The sequence below is a fragment of the Artemia franciscana genome, chromosome 8 (assembly GCF_032884065.1).
Source record: "Artemia franciscana chromosome 8, ASM3288406v1, whole genome shotgun sequence".
NCBI lineage: Eukaryota > Metazoa > Arthropoda > Branchiopoda > Anostraca > Artemiidae > Artemia > Artemia franciscana.
Window position 1 is genome coordinate 34460241 of NC_088870.1, and position 26157 is coordinate 34486397.

The 26157-nt window shown below is 33.8% G+C and overlaps 3 protein-coding genes across 3 annotated transcripts in view; 1 reads left to right on the plus strand and 2 right to left on the minus strand.

Annotated features, from left to right (window-relative positions):
• LOC136030663 (girdin-like) overlaps positions 1-2033 on the minus strand; it is a 260328-nt gene extending 258295 nt beyond the window's left edge. Inside the window, exon 1 of the mRNA XM_065709731.1 lies at positions 1858-2033. The gene's annotated coding sequence lies outside the window, so the exon portion shown is untranslated. The remainder of the gene's footprint in view (positions 1-1857) is intronic.
• Positions 2034-3425: 1392 nt separating this feature from the next.
• On the minus strand, positions 3426-4595 carry LOC136030664 (uncharacterized). The gene is made up of 2 exons (XM_065709732.1): positions 4515-4595; positions 3426-3956 (listed from the first exon to the last, which is right to left on the minus strand). Exons 1-2 carry the CDS (start codon positions 4593-4595, stop codon positions 3426-3428), a joined length of 612 nt encoding a protein of 203 aa, XP_065565804.1.
• Positions 4596-5476: 881 nt separating this feature from the next.
• Positions 5477-26157, plus strand: LOC136030336 (uncharacterized). The gene is made up of 3 exons (XM_065709250.1): positions 5477-5703; positions 17111-17274; positions 22286-26157. The coding sequence occupies exons 1-3, from the start codon at positions 5559-5561 to the stop codon at positions 23492-23494; spliced, it is 1518 nt and encodes a 505-aa protein (XP_065565322.1). The 5' UTR covers positions 5477-5558; the 3' UTR covers positions 23495-26157.

Below are 26157 nucleotides of genomic sequence, written 5' to 3' on the forward strand. Positions count from 1 at the left end.
TAATTATTGTACAAGCACCTCTGCAGACATACCTAGCTTTCTTCCATAAGACATCAACAGCAACTTCTTAATCTTATTCTATCAATCCTCTACATATTCAAATTTTAGAATCCCTGGTCTATTCAACTGTTCCTTGAGAGATTCTCTGAAACTCCTATCCCTTGGTCTACCAGCATTATAGCTTCTCAGAAGGTAACTACCCTTCCTAAATTTCAGTTTTAGATTTTTTTTTAACATTTTTAGCATCAACAACACTTCTACACTTTCTAATATCTTGTATGGATCCTGTAGTCCTTGGTTTACAATATCATAATCAATAAGGTTTGCTGTCTTACCATTATGTGAATACCATGTTAACTTGTGGACCATTTTAAGATCAAATACTGTATTTGTCATAATTAAATTGTTATACCTGAAAAACTTCAGCAGTATGTAACCATTAATGTTTTCTTCTCCTACACCAAATTTACCTATGCTATGATATCATATATCCCTAATTCTATTGACCTGGGCATTAGAATCCCCTCATAAAAGTACCATATTTCTACCTGGGGTCCTCTCTCTTTGTTCCTGTAGTTGTAAGTAAAATTCATCTGAGTCACTACTACTATCAAATTGATTCTACATGGGCATATACTACTATGACTGTCATTTAGCAACTAATACTAGTTGCTAAAATGAGCAACTAGTATTCAATAAGCCTATCAATACCTTCCCAACCTTAACAAGAGATAGCAACTTCCTTATTAATCATTAGCCCTACCCATTGTCTATACACCCAATTCTTTCTGCCTGCATAAACAAATTCTATATTAGCCTACCTAATTTCATATTTCCTATCCCAGGAATATGAGTTTATGAAACTCCTAATTAGTCAAGTTTAAAGCCTCTGGATTTATCAGTTAAAATATTGACATGATAGATGTTTTTTTTTAAATTACAACTTGCAATTTTCATATTCTTTGAATCCTTGAAATCTTTATGGCCTTAGGACAAGCAATGATCCTCAAACCAGTGCAGGATTGGAACTAACATATTTTCCTAAGTATATATGAAGTGCTCAAGCCAGCTTAGAACCAGATGGCAAGAAGCCCTTGGGACCTCTAGTATGAAAGAAGACCTTTTGCAATCCTCAGCCCATCTTACAAAATGGTTATCTACTCAGTGATGCTCCTCTACCAATAAGAGCCAAAATCCTGAACAGGACTAGGCTATTCAATCTCAGGACTATTCTCTCCAACTTATTATAGCCTATATTCATGCCAAAAAAATCTGCTATTACAGGAAATCACCCCACAATAGATAAATTAGCTAAGAAAAGCCCATAAAAGCAGACCTAAGCTGGAACAATTATCAATTAAGTCTACTCAAAATCCAGTGCAAATGATGTGCTGTCTACAATGCTATAATCTCCTATTGGGAAACTATTCCTCAAGGTGATCCTGCAGTGCTGTTAGCAGTGAGAAATTAAAAACACTGGTTAGGCTAGTTTATTTCTGATGGAAATGAGAGGTAAGTTTAAATGTTACCTTCACCCCCCAAAGTGCAAATATATACCCTGAATTGGTATATATAGAGTTTGGGTGAATTCATTTGCAGCAAAAATGACTATTAGGCTACATTTGGAGATAGCCTAGCATAAAAAAGGCATTGAGTGGTAGGCCTATGCTCATTTTATTTATAAGTCCATAATATGAATAGCAAACTATTTACCAAATGCTGGGTAGTTATTTTTCACCAACAAGTTCAATCAACTGAAGGAATTCATAGTTCATGGTCTATGGCTGACCACTCAAACTAGCCTATTGAATCAGTTGGGCCTAGCCTAGAACTTTACCAGCCTGAAATAGCAAATACCTTGTAAAATGAAATCCGTGCTGCTTATTTTTCTATCTAATATGCATCACCTTTTTCAGAATCAATTCCAGATTTATATTATGAATAATTCGTACATCTAGACTATCCTTTTCCTTCAAACAAAACTAAACAAACTGACACTAGCATCAAAGCCATCTTTATTAGTTGTTTTGACTGTTGCCGCTAACGAAAAATAAGGCCGAAAAAGAGGAAACAGACGAGTTCGAAAAACGGCAAAATACAAAATGCCGCGTCTCCACTTGACTGGCTCTCAATGCGGTCGTGAAACCTAGTCACTTTCTGAAAAATAGTAATTCTATTACTGGACGGTCTTTCATTATTTTCATATACAACAAATTATGATTCACGTGAGGAAAGCAATGTATGAATCGAATATGATTCCGCCTACACAAATAACCAGCAGAGCCAATTCAGAGATATCAATTCCTCGGGAAAACGGGGAAAACTTAATTATTAACAAGAAATAAACTACGGAAGGTTATGTATGTGATTTTTTAAAGATGTTCTGTATTTTTTTCTCTGTTATTTCTTTAAATAAGTCAATTTATTGGTTGATTGATGATTGATTTAGTGTGGTAACTAAAGAGACATTAGCCTGATCTCTGTAGGTAGCAAATTACTTAGTAATACGTTACTTTTTTATAGTGAGACATGCTGTAGACAAAGTTGTGAGAGAAGAGCAGTGCAGTTTTAGGAAGGGTAGATGATGTTTCGACCAAACTTTCGGCAAAGAATCAAGCGTGCACTGAAAGGACGATACATCTATGTGATCCCATTATACTTTCGTAAACCAACAGGGTCTTGTTTTATTTTGCGAAGGGGACATGTAAATGTTGAACTGGAGGTGTAGATGGTCACTTGATAGGATGTCATCTGAAACGGTAATAGTGGTAGATTGAAGTTCTGGATGATCAGACAGGACAAATCGAGGTTAGAGGTTGACACAGATTTCTGAACATAAGAGAAAAATTTAAATTTAGGTAGGACAGACATGCCGAGCGGAAGTGACGGCAGAAACATTTGTTTAAACGGCAGTGAAGGGTCATTCAGATTCGTGTTGAAATCACCACAGATGACAAGCCATTTGTTGATATCTTGAATTTTATGAAATCTTTGATAGTGACGCACAAGATGATACAAACTTCTTATCAGAAGTATGAGTACGGTAATTAGTCGGCATATAAAGACACAACAATACAACACATTCTAGCTCAACAGCAATATAAATGTCACTCGAATCTAACAAAGAAGCGGCAGACTTTTTATTTATCACAATTGCTAAGCCACTCGAAGGTCTCACAGTTGTAATATCTGCTGGCCTGAGAAAAAACTGAGGATTGGGAGACGCTTTAGCAATGACACATTATTTCCACTTAAAAGGTGCTAAGTATGACAAACAATGTCAAAAGCATTATACAAATTTTCAATAATTTCTAGTTTTTCACAGGCACCATTTATATTCTGATAAAATACTGACATAAATTTTTAATACCCTGGGGCTGTAACGTTGTTTCTTTGGCATTGAGCGGGAAGGTACTTTTTCATTTCTACACACACCAATTTGTTACTTCTGTGGGTTTTTCTACAGTTACACATTTTATGTCTGTTTGGCACGCATGATCCTTATTACTATGATCACCCGCACATCTACTATACTTGGTCGGGTTTGAACACTCCCGAGAAAAATGTCCAAATCCTTGGCAATTGAGACACTGTTGAGGTTTTTTGATCGGTCGAGTGACGCAAAATAAACAATATTGGATCTTCATTCCAAACTTCACTGAATGATCAAGGTCATCATTTGTTTTAAACTTCAGCTGGACAACTCTTGAATTTCCGAAGCGTGTCGCAGAAATCACGTTTTCAACGAGCACGGGCATTTGAAAAACACTAAAATCAGTGTCCACTTTAATAATACTTGCGTACTCAGTTCTTATAATCTTAGCGCGAATTTTCAGATTATTAGGTATTGCAGCCACTGCAGAATTTTCATCAACCACGTGGACTACAAGTCCATTTCGACGACTAACAGTATGTTTCACCTTGTCAGCACAGCCAAGCTTCTTCACAAAATTACGCTGATTTGTAGAGTTTTTACATTAATATTGTCAAAAATATTTGACAGCACCACAGGAACAGAGGGGGACTGGTGAGCTGGCATAAATTGTAGCTGGCACTATTGTAGGGGATCCGTTAGAAAACAAGGCATGTCCGATGGATCAAATATTGCAATCATCGGCAAATCTTCCTTTTATTTGAGGCTGCATAGCGGTTCGAAAATGTCCGACAAAAATGATGACGCTGGATGCGATCCTCTTCTCATCTTAAGAATGTCAACCTTTAGAGCAACTTTGCAGGTTTCAATTGTCTGCTTAAATGCATCTTTTGCAAAGAATTCAGTTCAAACCTGTACCACAGTGTCCTTATCCTTGGCAATTGACCGTTTTAAAAAGTTCAGCACCGGAAAGACATAAATAGAACTAGCCATGAATATAATATAGTATCTTCTCCGAAAAGTTAATGCGATGCGCAGTGTATAATCATAGTCCATATAGCACGCCAATTCGTCAGTAAGCACACAGGTAAGTGGTGGATAGTCTGCTTAATTGCATTTTTTGCAAAAATTGAGTACAAACCTCTACCACAGTGTCTTTATCCTTGGCAATTGACCGTTTCAAAAAGGTAAGCACCGGACAGACATAAATAGAACTAGCCATGTATATAATATAATATCTTCTCCGAAAAGTTAATGCGATGCGCAGTCAATAATCATAGTCCATATAACACGCCAATTCATCAGTAAATACAGAGGTAAGTGGTGGATCAAGTCCGTCCAAGAACAAGTGAAGTGTAGGGAGCCACTCACCTATTCCCTGCAATTTAAGGGTGACTAAATACCGGTAGGAATTTACAGCCCTTGTGGTGAGTCCCTCTCCGCTTCTGCTTGTTGCCTGAGACACCTGCAGAGTACTGTCCATGTACTTTAATTGCTCTCTCACTGCCAACACACCCCAAGAATTTAGAATATGGATGGCGTTGCAGAATTAAAATTTTGGATAATGTTAGTGAATAAATAAGCAGAAAAACCACTGCAATTCTTGAAGGGGGAGATTAAAAATGAGCACGTCACCAATCAATTTCGATAGCTGAACTAAAGACAATACAACACCATATGTAACTAAGCAAACATATCCGGTAGTAATACAGACTATAAATAACAATGTGTTATTTTACTTATTGCGAAAATTTTTATAATCACCGACGATCACTGCATTCCACTGTAACATATTCAAAAGTTAATCTCGCTTAAAATCATATAGATGTTCACAGCTCAAACACCAAACGAGTAATGTAAACTTAAAGTGCTTCAAACACCACAAAATATCACTACCAGCTAAGAGTCTATCTGACTATACCTGCACACAGAGCTCATAACTCAATGTTTGTCCTCTTATATTTCAACTCCTAGAATCCAAAGATTTACTGAAAGGAATCCAAGCAGATTCAAGATAAATGAGCAGCAACCAATTCACTAGCTCTCTTCATCTCACAGAGTGAATCAAAGGAAAGGGCTGAATAGTTTGACTGAAAAGCTTTCGTTTGCTGTAACGGAAGAAGAAGAAGAAAACCTCAAACAGCAAATATCAGAAAATAACTGAAGGCTAATATCAAATTGGAAAATGGTTCTTTTAATGACACTTAAACAATTATGTGTTGAATCGATATGTGAGCATATAGATGATATTTGGTGCAAGGAATACCTAGAGCTGCTGAAGCTCCATGGCTCAAACTTCATGTTTGTTTTGGGACCTTTTAGTGAGATCAGTAAGATAGCATAGTATTATTTCATTTGTAAATTAATCATTATACAGGGTGTGCTAGACATTTAAAATCTTTAAAATCTGTTTTTAGGTCAAAATATACGCACTTAAGCACGTACTAGTGTATTTTTCAATGACATTTGAAAGGGAGTAGTTCTGGGATAAATGTTAGCAGGGGATTCACCCCTCTCATACAAGCCAGGCAAAAGAAATTTTACGACTACCCGAATGTGGACAGTGCCATTTTCTAGAATAGGAACAGCTTTTACTTTCAAAAAAGAAAGAGCCACAATTATTACCTTCAATAAATCTATCACATAGTTTGAAAAAGAAAGAAAGAAAGAAAAATTCTCCATGACATTAAACTATAAATTTTTCAGTTGTGAAACGACTCACTAGAGAAACGACAAGATGAAAAAGCATTACCTTGTTTTGCTGCATGAATTCCAAATGAAGCTTAATAGGTTATTATATAGCATTTATTCTAGACAATGTAATTTAAGGAGTTAACAAGTAAACTTATAAAGACAGAAAAGGCAGAAGATTTACCATTTTAGCTACTTGTGCCATTACTACATCTGGATATTGAATAAGCACTTGAAATGTATCTAAAAGAGAAATAAGTAATTTAAGAAACATATTATGAAAAAAAAAAAAACATTGATATGGCTCAGAATCCTACACAAATAACAGGAATTGCATTTTCAGAACTAAAGGCAGAGAAAAAGCAACTGATAACTGAAAATTAAGGTAAAATGTTGTTTTGTCAAAATTTCAATAGGTATAGACCTGTCATGTAGGTGAATTTCAGGGCTCTCTAGAGAGAGAAGGAGTAGAGGTGAGTACTTTAAAATGGACTACCTTCCTGGGATATACTTTAGCCTGTAGAACCACCCCTGAAAGTTTCATTTTCCTAACCTAACCCCTTTCTGAGATAGCAAGAAGTCACTCAACTAGAATTTTACCAATATTGGGTAAAATTGTAGTTTAGTGACTTTTAAGTGACTAGTTTAGGTGAAAGGGGTTAGGTTAGGAAAATAAATCTTTCAGGGGTGGGTCTACAGGCTAAAGTATATTCTGGGAAGGTATTTTGAAGTACCCACCCACCTCCTAACCCCTTTCCAAGATAGCCAGAAGTCACTAAACTAGAATTTTACCAAATATTAGGTAGTTGATATTATTGACCTACAAATAAAGTGCACATATCACTAGGTGCATTTTTATGCTCTTTCTGAATGTAGGCTAATAGCCCAATCACTTTTTTTGCAAATTCAATTTTAAACCCATTCAGGACCCTTGAAAATAGTAATTTCACTTAATTTGTTTTGGATATAAAAATGTGTTGTAACATTTATAACATTTATTATCAGCTATAGACTAACATTTGTTTTAAACTTACAATTTCATTATATATCTATTTGGCAAAAGTTTTATAATTCACAAACATTGATTTGTCAAGATTAAGTTGGATAAAAAAATTCACAACAAATCTGCCATGTTTTTCTCTTATTCTGTTATGCTGGTTTAATTTTATCCCTTTGATTGCTGTTGTTACTGTCTGCCAGGTTGAATTTAAAAAAGAGGGAATAGTTGTGGGAAAAGTCAAAGTCATGGCCAATTGTAGAAAAAAGCCAAGACAGATTGTTGAATTAAGTGGGCAGCCCAGTACAAGGGTTAATTTTATCCCTTTGATTGCCGTTGTGCCAAATCAACAGGCAATTTGTGGATTAGGCTATATAACTTTAACAAAATAGATTTTATAATGGAATATTAAGTTTGAAACCCATATTTTAACCTTTTTTTATACCAGAAATTATCATATTCAACCGTGCAAAAAGGCTTAAAATTTGGAGAAAAGCAATTATTATTTTCAGTAAGAGCATGAAAAATGGCATCTAGTAGGGTAAAATTTTCACAGTTCATATAATTAACTTACCAATAAGGTGAAGATACCACTTGATACCTTTTTTATGTTCTTTACAAACATAATAATTGTTCCTGCTGCAAATTCAAATTGAAGCACTTTTTGAGCTCTTAGAAAAGACAAATTTTTAATTAAAGTATGAGTTATCAGTCATTTTTGCAAAAATAATTCTCCATTTTCTCACTGTTGTTTTCTTGGTTGTTTTTGACAAAATAATGCTACATTTTCTCAGTGCCAAAATTATTTATAATAAGGCTAGGTTAGGTCAGGTCTAAAAGCACTTAAATTTGAATTTGCAGTTGAAGTGATTATTATATTCATAAAGAACATAAAAAAATGCATCAAGTGGTAATGTCACTTTATTGGTAAGTCAATTATGTGCACTGCAAAAAATCTACCTCTAGTGGTATGTTCACTTTAATTATAGGTCAATAACATGAACTGCTCAATATTTACCAAGATTTCTCCTAGGAAGACCACTATGAAAATAAAAAGAGTAGTTCTATTCTATTCCTGATTCATCATTCTTTTAAAATACAAGGGCTGCTAGCCTACCATGACAATTGCCCCCTCCCCCCAATAAGATAGGATAGGCTAGCTGGTAGTTTACCAACTAATTACCACTTCAGTAGTATCAAATCAGTAAATTATAGTTTTTCAGATAATTTAATTAGGAAGAAAATGAATAAATTGGTTGATGCCCTTTTTATGCTCTTTCTTTTCTCTGAGAAAGGTAAATTCTTTTTTAATCCTTAAGGGGTTAATAACAGTCTGTAATAACCAAAAGTTTAAAATAAACTTCTTTTTTCCTAAAAAAGTAATTTCCAATCCTTCCCCCTCCCCTATGGCTAACTATAAAGGGTAAATTTGCAGTTTACAACATAATTTAGCTAGGATAAAAGTGAATATATCACTTGATGCAATTTTTTATGCTCCTTCATAATTCAATAATTGCTTTTGTGGTAGTTTTTCCTTTAAAGGGATAAATGCTCAAAACAGTACAGTCATAGTACCCAAAAGTTTAAAAGCATGTTCAGAAGAAAAAACTGGCGAAGAAATTGTTATTTGTAGCTGCTTCAGGAATGGTAATTATTATTTTCCTCAGTGTTAAGATTAAAATGTTATTTTGAAAACAAATTTGCAGGAATTTCTTAAAACAGCTAGAAGCCCTAAAAAATAGCATCACTTTTGATGTTATGTCATTATAGTATAAACTATTGAGGGTTTTCAGGCTCTTCTATAAAGATTCTTACAAACTCGTTTTCAAAATAGCATTTCACTATTAAGACTAAGGAAAATAATAATTATTCTTAGTTCAGCTGCAAATGGCATTATTTTTTTTTCACTAAACAGTGTTTTGTAGTAACAGACTTGTAAACTCTTGGCTACTATGGACTGCTCTACCTTTTGGGACCCTCTTAAGGACTCAATGGAATTCCCCCTAGAAACAGTTATTGGACTATGAAAGAGCATAAGAAAAGGCATCAAGTGATGCATTTAATTTCATCCTGGGGACTGTGGGGGATTGAGTGTTCCCCAAAGACTTAGTTATTAGGTTTTTGACTAAGGTGAACAGAATGGCTATCTCAAGATTTTGCTTTGGTGACTTTGAGTGAAAAATGTGTATTGGAGGTGGCCTAGGTGCCCTCCAATTTTTTGGTCACTTAAAAAGGGCACTAGAACTTTTAATTTCTGCTAGAATGAGCCCTCTTGCGACATTCTAGGACCACTGGGTTAATACAATCACCCCTGGGGAAAAAAGACAACAGAAATCAACAATGCATCCATGATCTATCTTCTGGCAAAAAATACAAAATTCCACATTTTCTACAGTAGAGTTCTCTGTTAGGCTGAATCTGATGGTATGATTTTCGTTAAGATTCTATGACTTTTAGGGGGTGTTTCCCCCTATTTTGTAAAATAAGGCAAATTTTCTCAGCCTTCTAACTTTTGATGGGTTAGACTAAACATGATCTAACATGCAATTCTTTTGATATAACTATTGGTATAGTTTTTTTTAGAGTTTCAGTTATTATTGAGCTGGGTTGCTCCTTACTACATTTCATTACCACAAACTGTTTGAAAAACTTGTCTGATGGAAAACGTTTTTTTTTTTTTAAATTAATTATTAAGTTAGCCCTTTTAGGGTAAGTTGTGTGGGGTTTTGAACTAGCCAGAAGGTAGTATGTGTACAGTTTTGATACTACCACTACGCCTAGTGTATCTAATGATGCTAAGGATATTATGGTGATTCTTTTAGGGAACGTTTAGGAGTTTCAACTAAACAAAAAATTGTATCCATGTAGGTTTTCAAAGAGCATATAAGCAATATGATAGAAAGCACCCAGTCTACACTTACTAGAAATATTATTGGAACTTGTAAAGGACCTAACTCGACTCAAAATTTAAAGTTTTAGTGTCCTCTTTAAGAGTAAAAAGAGATTAGAGGGCAAGCAGCCTTTCTCTAAGGCATTTATTTTCCAAATGCATCCAGTCAAAATTTCAAGACAACCATTTTGTTCAGCAGAGTAGAATGGTCCTGCAATTATTTCTTTAGGGTTATTGGGCCTGTCAACCCCCCACGATTATGCAGTTGACCCATGATACTTTGAAACTAAATGTTGCTTTAAACTAAATCAAAAGAGATTTTTGTCTATTCCTGCCAATAAGACACGTCAGCAATATATTGAGAACAATTTGGGGTATTAAGTTGAAACTTTTGGGGCTACTACTATTACTGCTTCTGCCCTTACAATTTAAATTAAAAAAAAAAGCATAAGTGTATCCAGGTTGTCACAGAGCATAGATTGAATCTTTTGGGAATGATATTAAGTTTTATTTGGATTAAAAATTGTAGAAAAAATTTCTCCAACATACACATATCAACCTAAGCTATAGATTCTTACATAAAAAACTGAAAAGATATAAAATATTTTTTTCCATGCAAAAGAGAATGTCAATAAAAAATAAACAAAAAATTAATTTAAAAAAACTTTCCACAAAACAAGTTTTTGAAACAAAAGTAAAGAGCTCTATTTAGCCAAAAATAAGCAGAAATAAAGTCAAATAATGTTCCAAGCATAAAACTACCACAAATCACTATCAATAACTAAATGAAACTCAAAACAAACAGAAATTACAATAAATAGCCAAGTCAAACTCAAAATGAGCAGAAATTAACATGAGTTGGGCACCCTCATGCCTTCTCAAGACCAGAACATAATTTGTGCTTTACTGAAAACAAGATACATTTTAAATGTTTTCACTATTTTTACTTTCATAAATAATAAATTATCAAAACTTTAATGAATAAATATCAACACATGTCAGTTAAACTGATAATCCATGGTTTTTGTTTTTCAGTAAAGTGCAAACCTTTGCCCCTGGGCTCTGGAGGGTTTTGCCCACCCTGAAAGCATTGTTATATGCTCTTTGCAATATTGTGAACAAAATGTATATCTCATAATTTTGATTGGATGCGTTTGGGGAAAAGAGGATGTCAGGAAGGGCGGGGGGGGGGGGGGGTTATCACTTTTGAGTCTTAAAGGGGAAATAAAACATTACATTTCCAATCAAATGAGCCTCCTCTAAAGTAAATACAGCCACCCCTTCAATAAAAACCTTTTATGTTCCCAGGATATAACGTAAAACCCTTATTGCCAGACTCTGTGGGTTATTTCAACCCTAAAGGTCTTGTTATGTATTGTTGGATTTTTTTTTGAACAAATGGCTATCTCAAAATTTCTATTGGATGGCTTTGGGGATAATGGGGCTTGAGGGGGGGCTAGTTAGCCTCTGGTCACTTTGACTCTTGAAAGGGCACTAGAACTTCTGATATCCAATCCAATGAAACCCCATGCAAGATTGATACCACCACCCTTTCCATAAAAACCATATGTGCCACCCAGCATAATTTGCAACCCTTGCCCTGAGGGTTGTGGAGGGGTTGTAATCCTCAAAGACCTAATATCAGTCCCTTCAACTATGCTGAACAAAATGGCTATCTCAAAATTTTGATGTATTTGGGGAAATGATGGGCGTGTGAGGGGACTGGTTGCCCTCTAATCACTTTTGACTACTAAAAAGGCGATAGAACCTGCCATTTCTAATCAAATGTGCCCCTTTCAAAGTTTCTATGACAACCTCTTCTCTACGAAGTGCCCTGGTCTAGAAAAAATATTACATTATGTCCACATTGTTCTTTAATTAGGTACCGCTATTGTGCTGCCTATGAAAATGGGGTCTTGTTTGATCTTGGGTGTTAAATTTCCTTGAAACTTCCAAGGATCATTTCCTGGGTCAAAAGAATCAAACATTTTGTTATGAAGGGGGTAGGCTATGGGGCTTTAAAATGGACCAAAAAATTGTTTTTCTCTGATAATGGCATAACTCTTTGGGTCAAGGAGAACTTAATGTACAAATGAATTTGCAGGCCGCCCCCCCCTAAAAAAAATGGAGTCTAACAAACAGTCAAAAACTTTTTTCCAATTGGCCTAAAACTTATATCCTTGAGTGCTTGGGATAAGAGGATCCCAATGTAGAAGAAAAAATAGACCAAAAAATATTGGTTCTCCCAAAACATGACCCAAAAAAATTTGTTTACCCTTGCCACTTTGTATAGAAGGTACGGGCATGGAAACTTAAGATTAGGCTCAGTCCATTGGAATTTGGAGGATGTAGTACCTTTTTAAAATCTGAAAGGGATTTAAGGGTGACAAGCCTTTTTCCCATGCCGTTTTCTGCTACCTGGCCCCAATAATACCTATGATAATGGATCAAAATTTTTGATAATCATTTCGTTTGAAAGTGTTGAAAGGTCTCCAGGAAAATGTTAACAACATTTCACCCAGAGCTCCTAGGCAATTATCTTAAATTATTTCCATTACCCTTTTTTTATAGATAGGTTTTAGCAGAAAAGGTAGTTGTGTCAGCTAGGGCCTCTTAGGGATCATGTGCCAGGCCACAATTCCCGGAGTTTCACAAGGTCATAGTCTCAAAACAACACAAAAGTATACATGAGTAAATCAAAAGATATTATATGCACCCAAGTTTCTGAAATATCTGTAATATTGGAAATGGCAGACTCAATTAAGTGGATAGGGGATTTTGTAAATTCCATTATTGGGTATTTTCATTGACAAATGCCTCCTTTATGATTTTCATTTGAAACTGCGAAAGTAGCAAAATTGTCCTCCCCCAATAGATTTGAAAAGTAGTATAAGGTCCTATGGGACTTGTAATTTAAGTACAGTCAAGTAGCAAGATAAATTAAAAGACAGTATGTGTTACCAAGCTATGAAAATTACATGTTTGCAATATTTTGGGAATAATATGGTGTATCAAGTTGAAATTTTCGGGAGTATTGGAGGAGGGGGGGGCGAATGGATGCTAAACTATGACTTGCTGGAGAGGATAGAGCCAAATTAAAAGGCACGGTATGCATCCAGAAAATATTATGCGTGTATTATCTTAGGAATGGTTCCAGGGATGAAATTAGAACTTTCAGGTAGTTTAGGGGAAACAACATGGAGAGGCTGGGGTGTCAATATCTGTGCTGGGTGGGTGTCTAAAAATATTTGACTGCAATCCATCTAGACGTTTTTACACTATAGACCATTATAGAAATTCGAATTTATAAATGTCTTAGTAACAAGGTAAATCAAAAGAAACTTTGGGATACCTTATCCAACAAAGATAAAATACTTTATCTGGAACATCACTGGAATGACTTTGGGCATCTTGTTGAAACTTTCAGGAAGTATTAGGGGGCCTGGTGGACCGCAAGTTTTCTCAAGACAACTTAGGTTAGGGAACAGAAGCCTAATAAATGCTTTTCTTTGATCCACCTTAGCTTTTTTGCACTATAAGTTTTTGTGGGATCCACAATCTATTCATGTTTAAGTATTGAGGTAAGTCAAGACTATGTGTGACCTGTTGGTCTAAATGGCATATCTGCAATGTCCTTGGAATGCCTTTGGGGATCAAGGTGAAACTGACAGGGGGTGTTGGAAGGCAAATGGACCTTCATTTTGTGCTTGGGGGTAGGGGGCAGAGGGAAGGGTCTAAAGATTTAGTCTCCAATCTGTTTAAAATTTTGGCACCAGGAGCCCCTGTTGCACTATAGTCTATTTTCAACAAAATAGTAATGTAGATTGAAAGAAGTCATGTTTTCCCATGCTATCCAAATAATATATCTGCATTAAATCAGAAGCAGCTTTGTGGATAAAGTTGAGTTTTCAGAGGCTGCAGGAGGTTAAGTGGATCTAAAATCCTGATTTGGGGGGAGGAGCAGAGATAAATTGAAAGAAGCTATGTATCAAGGTTATAAAAATGGCATATCTGAAGCATCTTGGGAATGATGGAGGGGGGGGGGGGGTCAGGAGAACCTCATATCTTGTACTTAGAAGGGGGAGATAGGGTAAATAAATACGTGTTTACAATCTGCCATAAAGTTTGGTACCATTAGCTTTAGGGGAACTTTGAATCTATTGATAGCAAACCAGTAAGTTAAGTCGAAAGACATTATATTCCCCCAGGTTTTTAAATCAGCATACTTGTAATATATCAGGAACAACTGGGGAGGATTGAGTTAAAACTTTAAGGGAGTGTATATGGAGAACAAGGGGACTATGAACTGTTATGTTTAAGGAAAGAGATAATATTAAAAAGGCATGTTTGTCTCCTAAATGTTAGTTTGACCAAAAGACAGACAGTTTTTGCTTGGCAGCTTGAAACTTGTATCAATATGCAATTAGGTCAGGAGACCACTATGCAGAGACAAAGCTTCAACAAAATTATTTGGCTGAAAATGGGCATAAAACTTTCCACAAATGAAATATAACGAGTTGATTTATTTGAACTAGTTTTCTAGGTATATCTTACATATCCTGCAAAGCAATAATTTCTGTTCTTTTTCAGTTCACTTTGCGCTTTACTTCCACAAAAAAGTATTGTTTTTCTCCTAAATTAATCCAAATAAGATAATCCCAACTTTTGCAAATTTTTCAAAACACTTTCAATATACATTGTATTTTATATATATGTTCAATATTGAAGCTGGTGTTGTCTTTCCATCTTTTAAATTTATTAAGCATGGCTACAAACTAAACAAGTTGAAAATAAATTTAAATTTAACAGATCCAGTAATTTAGTTTCGAAAAAATTTAACTAGGAAAAAGACAAAAAAATATAGTCTATACATTGGGTGCTTGGTGGATGGTGTGCTTGTATTGAAATTATAAGGCTAAGTTTTGTCATTGTTGACTCTAGATATCGTTCCCTATGTCATTATTGACTACCTCAAAATTTAGAAACTGCTGTATAGTAAGACACAAGTTTAGCAGATTGACACCTTCCTAATAGTTGCTTACCTAGAATTAAAAATAATTGAATATATATTTCAAGACTTGTGTATAATAATTCTAACTTTCCGCTTAACCTATACATCAAATTAAACATATTTAATAATTGCACCATCTATGGTTGCAGGTGGCGAAAATGTTAAGTCGCATCACCAAACTTCAAGTACAAAAAGACAAAACTATTTTTAACATTGCATGTAGAGAGAAAATGCAATATATCTTAAAATCAATTTTCAAGAATTTGCAACAGTAGGGACTTATATTTGGAAAGAGCATAAAATAGCGAATCTAATGGTATATTTCTTTTTTTTTTCCATCTGATTCCTGCTCTATAGATTGCAGCATGTTCCATCTTTTAAACCAGTGGTTCTCAACCTTTTTTTTCCCCATGGACCCCTTTTCCCTTCTTTTTATCTTAGTGGACCCCCTCATAGCTATTGGACATAAGAACAATTTTTTATTCTTCACTAATATACATTTTAAGGTTTTAATTATCAAACAAATAGCATATGATTAAGCTCTATTTTTAATGAAAACTAATTGAATACAAATAACATATTCTAATATAATAATAATAATAATTATTATTATTACTATTATTGTGATAATAACTACAATATTACAAGTTACTACAAGTTTCTTCGATTGGCAAGCAGCTAAAGCTCATGGAGAGTAGAGCTCCTCAGGCTGTTTAATTCACTCCATTCACTCCAACATTATTTATGTAAACTGGATAAAAAAAGCAGTTGAAATTAAGTGTGTGATTAAAAAAAAAGGAAAAGGCATGTTTATTAAATGAGATCCCTGTGGTTGATGCTTCTCGACAAGTTTCTTTATATTTGGTTCTCTCGATGTTAATGATCGATGTTAATTGTTATGGTAGTGGTTTTTTTTTTCACTGGGGGAATCTTGGTGCATAATTATGGAAGTTATTCCAAATCTACCTGTTTATCCTCCTTAACTAATAACTTAGAATCCATCATTCCTGATGTAAACATTATTCTTAAGACAAAGTTATACATATACAATGCTCATGTAGCATAAAATTTTGAACATTTTTGGTAATTCTGCACAGTCACTCCTAGTTTGAAAGAAATGCTACAATAACAAAAGAGTAGTACTCCTTTCAGAAAAACCACTTCCAAAATGTAATATTTTTACCTAGACAAATATGCCTTAGTCCCCTCTTAATGGGGTCTAATGTACTTTTATGCAAACTTCTGAAGAAAAATTCTATTAGTATTACACTGTAATTATTAAAACTGTTATTCTTACTTTATAATGTGCTGAAAATTTATATTAATGAGATTTTCACCATCCGTTTTATTTTAATTGATACATTTCAGTCATCTTCTTTGATTTTGAAATACTCCATTGTGTGTTTTCATATTTCAAATGTCTGTCTCTCTTAATTTTATGAATAAATACGCATTTAAAAGTTAAAGAATTTTTGAGAAAACTTCTGAGAATTCTCAAATTTTCCAACTGCATAGTTATTTGTGAAATTAAGGGACATAAACATTTCAAATCAGAAACTTGGCAGTAACAAAGCATTTTATATCAGATAGTATGAAAATATGGGTACAAACCATGGATTCAAATGAAGATGACCCTGAAATTTAAATTTTCTTCATTTTTTAAGTGTAAGTTTTGTTGCTATTGTATTTCCTCAGAAATTTCATATGTAGTCTAAGAATACATCTGGCCCTGTTAGGGGCCGTATATTCAGGTTTCTGACTCTGATGGCAAGTTGAATGAAAGCTTTGCATTTCAAGGGATTCAGTAGTTGTGCATATTGTGCACAGGAGTGCTCTTTTTTGAAGACAAATTTAAAGGGTTTTCAAAATATATCCTTGCGTTTACAAACTAATCTCACTGTTTTGTTTTAGCTTGTGGCAAATAAAAATTAAGACTTTCTTGAAGGGGGAGGAAAAGGGCATAAGAAAAAAAAAATTAAAGAAAGCAAATATTTCATGAAGGGAGTATACATGGAAGGTTTGAATAGAGTGAGAAATAGAAGAATTTTTTCCTAATGCTATATTTTTTTAAATAACGTTATATGGTTATAAGTGGACAGATAGGCCTATTTCCAAGCTTGATTAAATTATGCTCAATAATTATTACAGCTCCTCAGCTTTGCCAGGATGTACTCAATCAACTGAAGAAAAAGAAAAAGCTGAAGAAGCACCATTACGACGTTCTAATTGCCTCTTCAACAGAAGGTCTTGATTTGTCGATGGTTCAAAACGATGTTGGACATCCCCTTACACTTGCTGCTCTTAGGAGTTCTGTAAGTGTCTTCTTCTTTTAATCATTGGTTTCATGGTTTAATGTTTTTCAAGGGTTATTTTTAGGTTTTCTCTTAATATGTTGGTTTCATCATTTTTCAACTAATGAATTATATTTTTTTCTTATTCATCATTTTCCCGTCTTAATTTGAATATTAGCAGAGAATAATTCTTGATATGACTCTGATGCTGAAACTAAGCAGTTTTTTTTTGGTTATTTATCTTTTGAACAGAAACAAAACTGAATCTTGATCAACTATTCAAAAAACCAAAGAAAAATTGAGTAAATATTGACGTAGACCGCAACGCCTATCCATCACAAAAACCTTGTTTTTTACCCTTAAAGGAATTATTTCAGCTCTGTATTCAAGAGCTGTCCTCTGCAAACCACATATATAAATAAAGTAAAACTTACAATAAAGCATGATCTTTAAAACTAAAATTAAACAATTAAAACAGCCCCATAATCATTACTTCAGCCAAGTCCAACCAGTCCTAAAGTAATGATTCTGGGACTGATAAATTTTTTTTAATTTTACTTTTAAAGATCGCATTTTATTGTAAGCCTTATTTTATTTTCACATATGTGGTTTGCTGAGGACACCTCTTGGATACAGAGCGCGATACTCAATTTAGACTTAAACAAATTTCACTGTCTTAGATAAATTCCCTGGTGTTTTACTTGTCTTTGTTTTTAAAATTGAAAAACATGCCAAAAAAAACTGTAAGATTTGTTAAAATATTCGTTTGATTATGAAGTTTTTATTCAAATAGACAAAAAAAAAAAGAAAGGGAGAAAACCAACTGGATATTGTCTGACAGAGTAGGGACCTTCTTTCATTAGGACCATGACCATGACCATTATTCCTGGGTCAAGGTTTATACAAAGATTCTCTTTTGATATGATTATTCCTCTCCTTGTCTTTCATAGCCTATTATCAGGCTCTGGACTGTTTAAGAATTTGTTTGTATCGATTTTAACGTGTTAATTCTCTAGAGCTATATTTTCTGCCAGAGATCAAATCCTATGTGTTTTTAGTAGGAACGTTTTATAGTTTTTACATGTTTGTCCAAGGTTTGAAAAACTGAGCTACTATAGCTTACTCTTTATGCTGAAATATTTCACATGCCAAATAATCCCATGGTGCGTTTTTTTGTTATTATTTTTTATTTTTTTTATTATGATTATAACGGACCATGACAGCCCACATGAGTCCAGGCAAGTAATTAAATAAAAAAAACTAGGTTTTTTAACTGAAAGTAAGGAGCGACATTAAAACTTAAAACGAACAGAAATTACTCCGTATATGAAATGGGCTGTCCCCTCCGCAGTCCCTCGCTCTTTACGCTAAAGTTTTTAATTGTTTTAAAAAGTAGAATTGTGGCAAAGAGTCAAACTTTAGCGTAAAAAGCGAGGGACTGCGGAGGGGACAACCCATTTCATATACGGAGTAATTTCTGTTCGTTTTAAGTTTTAATGTCGTTCCTTACTTTCAGTTAAAAAAACTAGTTTTTTTTATTTAATTTCTGAACGTTTTTGAATTAATGCATGTTTGATTTTGGCTCTCCGCACATAAATTATTGAAATGAAATTAGTATATTAATTTTTTTTTTTGGGTAAATGGCTTTCTCTTAGTTTTGATCAGACGATTTTGAGAAATAAGGGGTGGGGAAGGAGGCCTAGCTGCCCTCCAATTTTTCGGTTACTTAAAAAGGCTACTAGAACTTTTAATTTTCAACGAACGTTTTTATTAGTAAAAAAATACGTAACTTAAGAATTAACTTACATAACAAACTTTTATGTTCTTATATTTTTATTATGTGTACGAGGGGGTTTGTACCCTCGTTAATACCTCGCTCTTTACACTAAATCGTAAGTTTTGTCCCAATTCTTTAAGAATGACCCCTGAATCAAAAAGGCCGTAGAATAAATAGTTGAAATTACTAAAAATATTTTAGCATAAAGAGCGAGGTATTTATCTTCTCCTAAGTACCTCGCTCTTTATGCTAAAGTATTTTTAGAACCCCTCATATGCGTAATAATCTCTGTTCGTTTTAAATTTCAATGCTATTCCTTACTTTCATTTGAAAAAACGTTTTCATGTTTATTTTTTCATTGTTTTTTTTATAGTAATGCTAGAAAATCCTGCGCCCTTTTCATTGGATTTTTCTTCCCCCCATGACATATTCCTCAAAGGAAAGATCCTCCCACAAAGCCCTCTCCCATCAACCCCACCCCCCAAACCAAAAAATCCCCATGAAAACGTCTGTACACTTCCCAATAACCATTACTATATGTAAACACTGGTCAAAGTTTGTAACTTGCAGCCCCTCCCCCAGGGATTGTGGGGGAGTAAGTCATTCCCAAAGACATAGTTATTATGGTTTTCGATTATGCGGAACAAAATGGCTATCTTAAAATTTTAATCTGTTGACTGTTGGAAAAAAATTAGCGTGGGAGGGGGCCTATTTGCCCTCCAATTTTTTTATCACTTAAAAAGGGCACTAGAACTTTTCATTTCCGTAAGAATGAGCCCTCTCGCGACACTCTAAGACCACCTGGTCGATACGATGACCCCTGGGAAAAAAAACAACAACAAACCAACAAATAAACACGCACCCGTGATTTGTCTTCTGGCAAAAAATATGAAATTCCACATTTTTTTAGATAGGAGCTTGAAATTTTTGCTATAGAGTTCTCTGATATGCCGAATGCGATAGTGTGATTTTCGTTAAGATTCTATGACTTTTAGGGGATGTTTCCCCCTTTTTTCCAAGATAGGGCAAATTTTCTCAGGCTCGTAACTTTTGATGACAAAGACTAAATTAATTGAAACTTATATATTTAGAATCAGCGTGAAAATTCGATTCTTTTGATGTATCTTTTAGCATCAAAATGCCCCTTACTTTAATGCCCTCAGCCCCTTACTACAGTTCTTTACCACGAACTGTTTGAAAAGAAAATAATTCGGTATTTTGGGGCTTCTGACATTATTACTCCTTTGCGGAAGTTAGGCTCAAAATTGAAAAAGGATTATATTTTTTCTCTGGGCCCCTTCCACCTCTTAGTTCGTTTATTTTCCCGTTAGTTTTCACCTGTTTTCGCTTTATAGTTGTGTTATCTCTTAGCAGTTCTTTCGTTAGTTGAGTTATGGTTGTGGTATATATGTTTTATCGCTCGTATAGTTGTGTTATTTTCAAATTATACTCCATAATAGAGAGGCTCCGAACACCCAGCATTGTATATTAAGCTCTGAATTTGACGTTTTTTTCTAACGTGACCAGATTCGTCCTGCGCCCTTTTCATTGAATTTCTCCAAGGAAAGATCCTCCCACATAGCCCCCTCCCTCAACCCTACCCCCAAAACCAAAAAAAAATCCCCCTGAAAACGTCTGTACACTTCCCAATAACCCTTATTATATGTAAACACTGGTTGAAGTTTGTAACTTGCAGCCCCTCCCCCAGGGACTGTGGGGGAGTAAGTCATCCCCAAATACATAATTATTATGATTTTTGACTATGCTGAACAAAATGGCTATCTCAAAATTTTGATCCGTTGACTTTGGGAAAAAAGTGAGCGTGGGAGGGGGCCTAGATGCCCTCCAATATTTTTGGTCACTTAAAAAGGGCACTAGAACTTTTCATTTCCGTTATAATGAGCCCTCTTGCGACATTCTAGGACCACTTGGTCGATACGATGACCCCTGGGAAAAAACAAAAACAAAAAAAACAAACAAATAAACACGCACCCGTGATTTGTCTTCTGGCAAAAAATGCAAAATTCCACATTTTTGTAGATAGGAGCTTGAAACCTCTACAGTAGGGTTCTCTGATACGCTGAATCTGGTGGTGTCATTTTCGTTAAGATCCTACGACTTTTAGGGGGTGTTTCCCCCTATTTTCCTAAATAAGGCAAATTTTCTCAGGCTCGTAACTTTTGATGGCTAAGACTAAACTTGATGAAACTTATATATTTAAAATCAGCATTAAAATGCGATTCTTTTGATGTAGCTATTGATATCAAAATTCAATTTTTTTGAGTTTTGGTTACTATTGAGCCGGATCACTCCTTACTACAGTTCGTTACCACGAACTGTTTGAAAACAAAAAAATGAAAACAAAGAACGCCTGCCTTCATAGTCTCAGATGATACTGAATTCAACATATGTCAAGATTCAGGACAGCCCGGGGGGGGGGGATAAAATACAAAAGGTGTTTTTAGGACACAGTTAAATTTTACCAAATGGTTCAGTGCGAAATTCAGAAATATCTGTTACCTTCTAAAAATTTTTGTGTTCGAAACTGTTTTTTTAATCTTATGTAAAATTTTTTATTATTTTCCTATTGATGAATATCATACAGTACTAAATTCTCTGAAAAATAAATCGTTTCTGTGTTTTGATTTTGACTAGATTATAATCGGAAAAGGGCTGATTTAAGCCTTAAAATTATTGAGTCAAAAAATCTTAAATTTACTCAGTGTCTTCTCCCAATGGTTTCTTTTGTTTGTTGTAGAAATAAAGATATTTTAGTTAATTTTATCTTTCCGCTTGATGAAAAAAGAGAAAAAGATATAATAAAGTAGGTTAGTCGAGGGATTTAATATGTTATTCTAAACTCCATTTTGCAGCCACTTTTCCTGAATAAAAGATAAAACAAAAAGCTGCTTTCATGGAATGGTCATTTTCTAAGGTTCGAGTGAATGTACAATTGGTTCATTTTATATTCATCTGGGTCAATATAACATATATTGTTACGTTATTTATTTATTATTATATTATATATTATTTTGATCTCGGTCGAAATAATGTATTGTTCTACTATGGTTAATTACTAAACGTTTGCTTCACAATAAACAGTTGACCTTGCTATTACCATTTTTTGCTATAGTCCTTCTTCGTTTTATTAGCTTTAAAATCAGTAAATAAATGATTTTATTCTTTTTTTCTAATGATAATATGGCTAGAGTTGTGCTTTTTCTAGATTAATTAAGAATTATATTTTTATTTTAGGATTCGTTGAAGTGTCTGGACCTAGCCTTTTGCTTGAAGATACCAAAGAAAATCTTGAAAGAAGTACTTTCATGCCTGAAAAACTTAGAAGTGCTTAAATTAACTGGAACAAACTGTAGTGATGAAATACTATCTGTAGTGGGTGCTTACGGCTCTAAACTGAAAGACTTGAACGTGGCTTCATGTAAAGACGTCTCTGATTCAGGGATATCAGCTATTTGCTATACAATGAACGACCTGGGCGATGAGTCCAAACCTATTTGTAGTAATTTACAAAGATTGAATGTCGGTCATACGCGTGTCACAGACACTGGTATTCGAGTTGCTTTGCTGAATCTTCACAATTTGAGAATCTTTGAATGTGGGAATAGTGTTGGCGTGATTGCGAATATTCACAGAAAGGATTGGGAGAATGGTAAAGAAACGACGAAATATAAACTAATTGACTTGTATATGGAGTCGGGCACCGATTTCGTTGAATATGATTTCCATATTGCTGCTTCTTTGTGTCCCAATGTAATAAGGCTGAAAATAGCGTGTGGAAGCGAAGTTTTTGATAAAGATCTGCTAGCATTTATGGAACTAAAGGATCTACGGGAATTGCATATTGGCGGGGAAACTGATACAAATGTTAGTTTTTATGGAGGGATTATGCCTTTACTCCAGATAAGAGGAAGAAATCTAGACCGTTTAACCCTTGCTGAATTGAGTGGGATCAATATTGATGTAGTTGGGGAGCTGTGTTCTAACCTCAAGCACTTAAATATATTTTTGAATGATTCTTACTCCGGTTTTCGCCCTCCTTCCCTTCCAAAACCCTCGGATTGTGTTGGTCTTCGGGTCCTTGAAACTTTGCGTATTGTTTGTCAAACAAGTATGCGATTGAATAGTGATATTCCCTCTCTTCACCTGGTTGAACTACTTACTGCTCCTACCTTGCGGTATATATATATTAAAGATTGTCAATCCTTGAGTGATGATCTTTTAATGCAAGTGCTGAATTTAAACCAGTTTGAGTTTTTGGAACATTTTGAAATTGAGCAATGTCATAATATTACTGGCGATGCCATTGAAACAATTTTGTCTTTGAAAAAACCACCAAAACAGTTGAAAATGTGGAGCTGCCGTAATATTATTCGCCGCAGTTTTGAAAATATTAAAAGTGTTGTTAAGCAGAAAGGTATAAAAATGAATGTAGAATGGATGTAAATATGAATATTCATATTGTCTACTACATTTGTCGAGAACAAATCAAGAAGCTACTTGAATTATAAATTATATTTTGTACAACATTACAAAATAAGTTTGTTTTGATTTTCTTTTAACAACTATGGGTTTCAGTTTGTTACAATACAAAATAATAAAAATATCTTGAGATTTCGATTGTCATAACAATGAATTAACAGCTGGAATAATATTTTCTAATAATGGTTGTTATGTTCGAAAAATTGTAATATTTACAGAGCTAGATGAATAAAAGTCCAACCTTTAGGGTTGGACATATTACGAATTTTAAGGGGGGGGGGAGTCTTTCAGACGAATATCAGAAAATGTGGGGCTTTACTCTCCTCGGCTGTGTTGGTCGGTTTTCTATTTAATCTCTTAATATAATTCGTACTTGATGTTCAATTTTAAGTTGTTATTTGACCATTTTCAACTTTTGATTGAAAAGATTTGATTTTTTCTATTGTTCAGGAGTGGCTTAATGAGTTTGTTTTACTATTTGAACATTCGTTGGATTTTGATGGTTACCTTTACGGTAAGACAAACCCATCAGTGCGTATTATGTTTGGTAGATGCTTCCATCTTGATCAAACTGTGATCTCTTTAGACATTGTTGATGAATTTTCACGTTGAAGTTTTTATTCAAAGGACTTAGATGATTGACTTGGTTAATTAATGAAGGTTTAGAATAAAATTTTCTAGTCTAAGGTTTAGAATTAAGGATTTGTTAGTTACACAACAGTACTGCTTTTATTCTATCTTGCTCGGAGCTGTGTATAGTTCAAGGACAAGAAGCGGTTCCATCCAAAAGTGAGTTATTTTAGCCATAATACCCGAACGTCAAATGAACTTTGACTTGATTATGACGCTTTCTTGAAATTCAAAGAACTGAAATAAGATTTTCTTTTAGCTCTTTTGCAACAAAGAGCTATTACAAATCTATTAATGAATAATTTGGGTAAAACAAAATGGGATTCGAGGTGTCAAACTCTACATTTCGAGATATTAATGCTCTTTTCAAAATGAACAAGAGAACTAAAATTGTCCTTAGCGGTTCTACGTTGCAAATGTCGCATTAGAAATACCACGGATGCTGCATGCACACTAATGGAAAATAAAATATAATGTGATGGAAAATAAAAGTGTGCAGGATTCACTAAAATCGGTTTGTTTGTTCGACTTTTAGGATAATTCTTAAGTTTCTTGTCAATTCTTGGGATTGTATCCCTTAAATTTTGTATTTTTTTTTCTTCAGTAATTCATGTTAAATATATTTCAGTCTTTATTAATATTAACCATTGAATATATATATATATATATATATATATATATATATATATATATATATATATATATATATATATATATATATATATATATATATATATATATATATATATATATGTGTGTGTGTGTGGTTATATTTCTTAAGTTTCTTGTTAATTCTTGGATTGTATTGTTAAGTTGTCTTAAATTTTATCCTCATATTTTATTGATATACCGGATTATTACCAGACTTTTTTTGTATTGTTTTTTCTTCAGTAATTCATGTTAAATATATTTCAATTTTTATTAATATTGACCAGTGAATATATATATATATATATATATATATTTTATATATGTGTGTTATATTTCTTAAGTTTCTTGTTAATTCTTGGATAGTATTGTTAAGTTGTCTTAAATTTTATCCTCATATCTTATTGATAAACCGGATTATTACCAGACGTTTTTCGTATTGTTTTTTCTTATGTAATTCATGTTAAATATGTTTATTTTTTATTAAGACACTAGTTTGAGTTACATGTGAGTCAGAGGGGATAAAACTAAATTTTGGCATATGACACAAAATCGAATTTGTGAGTTAAAAATAGTGGAGTTCTAGAAATCAAAATATTTTTCAAATAAAATGATTCTATAAAAACAACAAAATAAAAGGTTAGGATTCTGGACATCTGTGTTATCATTATCTAGAACCTTTGAAATATTTTTCGCAGATTCTTAAAAAATTTTGCTTATCTGTAATTGTTTTTCACTTATTATTTTATAGCATGTATGTCAAGATTATTCAGTGCAAAATTGAAAAAAATCAATGATGTTTAATTAAGATTTCCGAAATGTGTTCTTTACAGTGGTATACACTTCTTGGATTTTAGTAGACTGCAAGTCACACTAATCTTGTTTAAAGTCAAAATCATATTATTAGGTGCTAATAGCTGGTACACTCAGCGCATTTGTAGAGTCGTGTTTACTTCGTGCTAGATAGAGGAGACCTGCTACAGTTGCAGTTTGGCAACTCTAGGTTGAAGACTACATAACGTGATTTAATATACCTTAAACATACTGAGAGGGATGCCAGAATTCTTCCTGAGATCAGCCCAAAAGATTCACACCTCCAAAATAATGGTGGCCTAACAATTTTATAAAATTTCTGTCCATTTAAAGTTTAGTTTCCTTGTTCATTGTAATATCTGTTTTTTTTTAGGTTTCAAACGGAATCGAGATAATCATATTATTTAATATATCACAAATGTGACGAAATAGGGAAATAACTAACGCTGTAACTAACTTGAAGAGATAAGCTATTATTTCGAAAATTCGTTTTTTTTTTTACATGTATACCTATCTTGATTATAGTTTTCTAGTCA

Bases quoted from the DNA above. Each gene is read 5' to 3' on its own strand.
- LOC136030664 (XM_065709732.1), bottom strand. From the start codon at position 4,595: ATGGCTAGTTCTATTTATGTCTGTCCGGTGCTTACCTTTTTGAAACGG. The intron at 3,957-4,514 runs GTTTGTACTCAA...TCTACAAATCAG, and splicing joins ATAAAGACACTGTGGTAGAG to CGTAATTTTGTGAAGAAGCT.
- LOC136030336 (XM_065709250.1), top strand. From the start codon at position 5,559: ATGGTTCTTTTAATGACACTTAAACAATTATGTGTTGAATCGATATGT. The intron at 5,704-17,110 runs GTAAGATAGCAT...TAATTATTACAG, and splicing joins GGGACCTTTTAGTGAGATCA to CTCCTCAGCTTTGCCAGGAT. The intron at 17,275-22,285 runs GTAAGTGTCTTC...TTTTTATTTTAG, and splicing joins TTGCTGCTCTTAGGAGTTCT to GATTCGTTGAAGTGTCTGGA.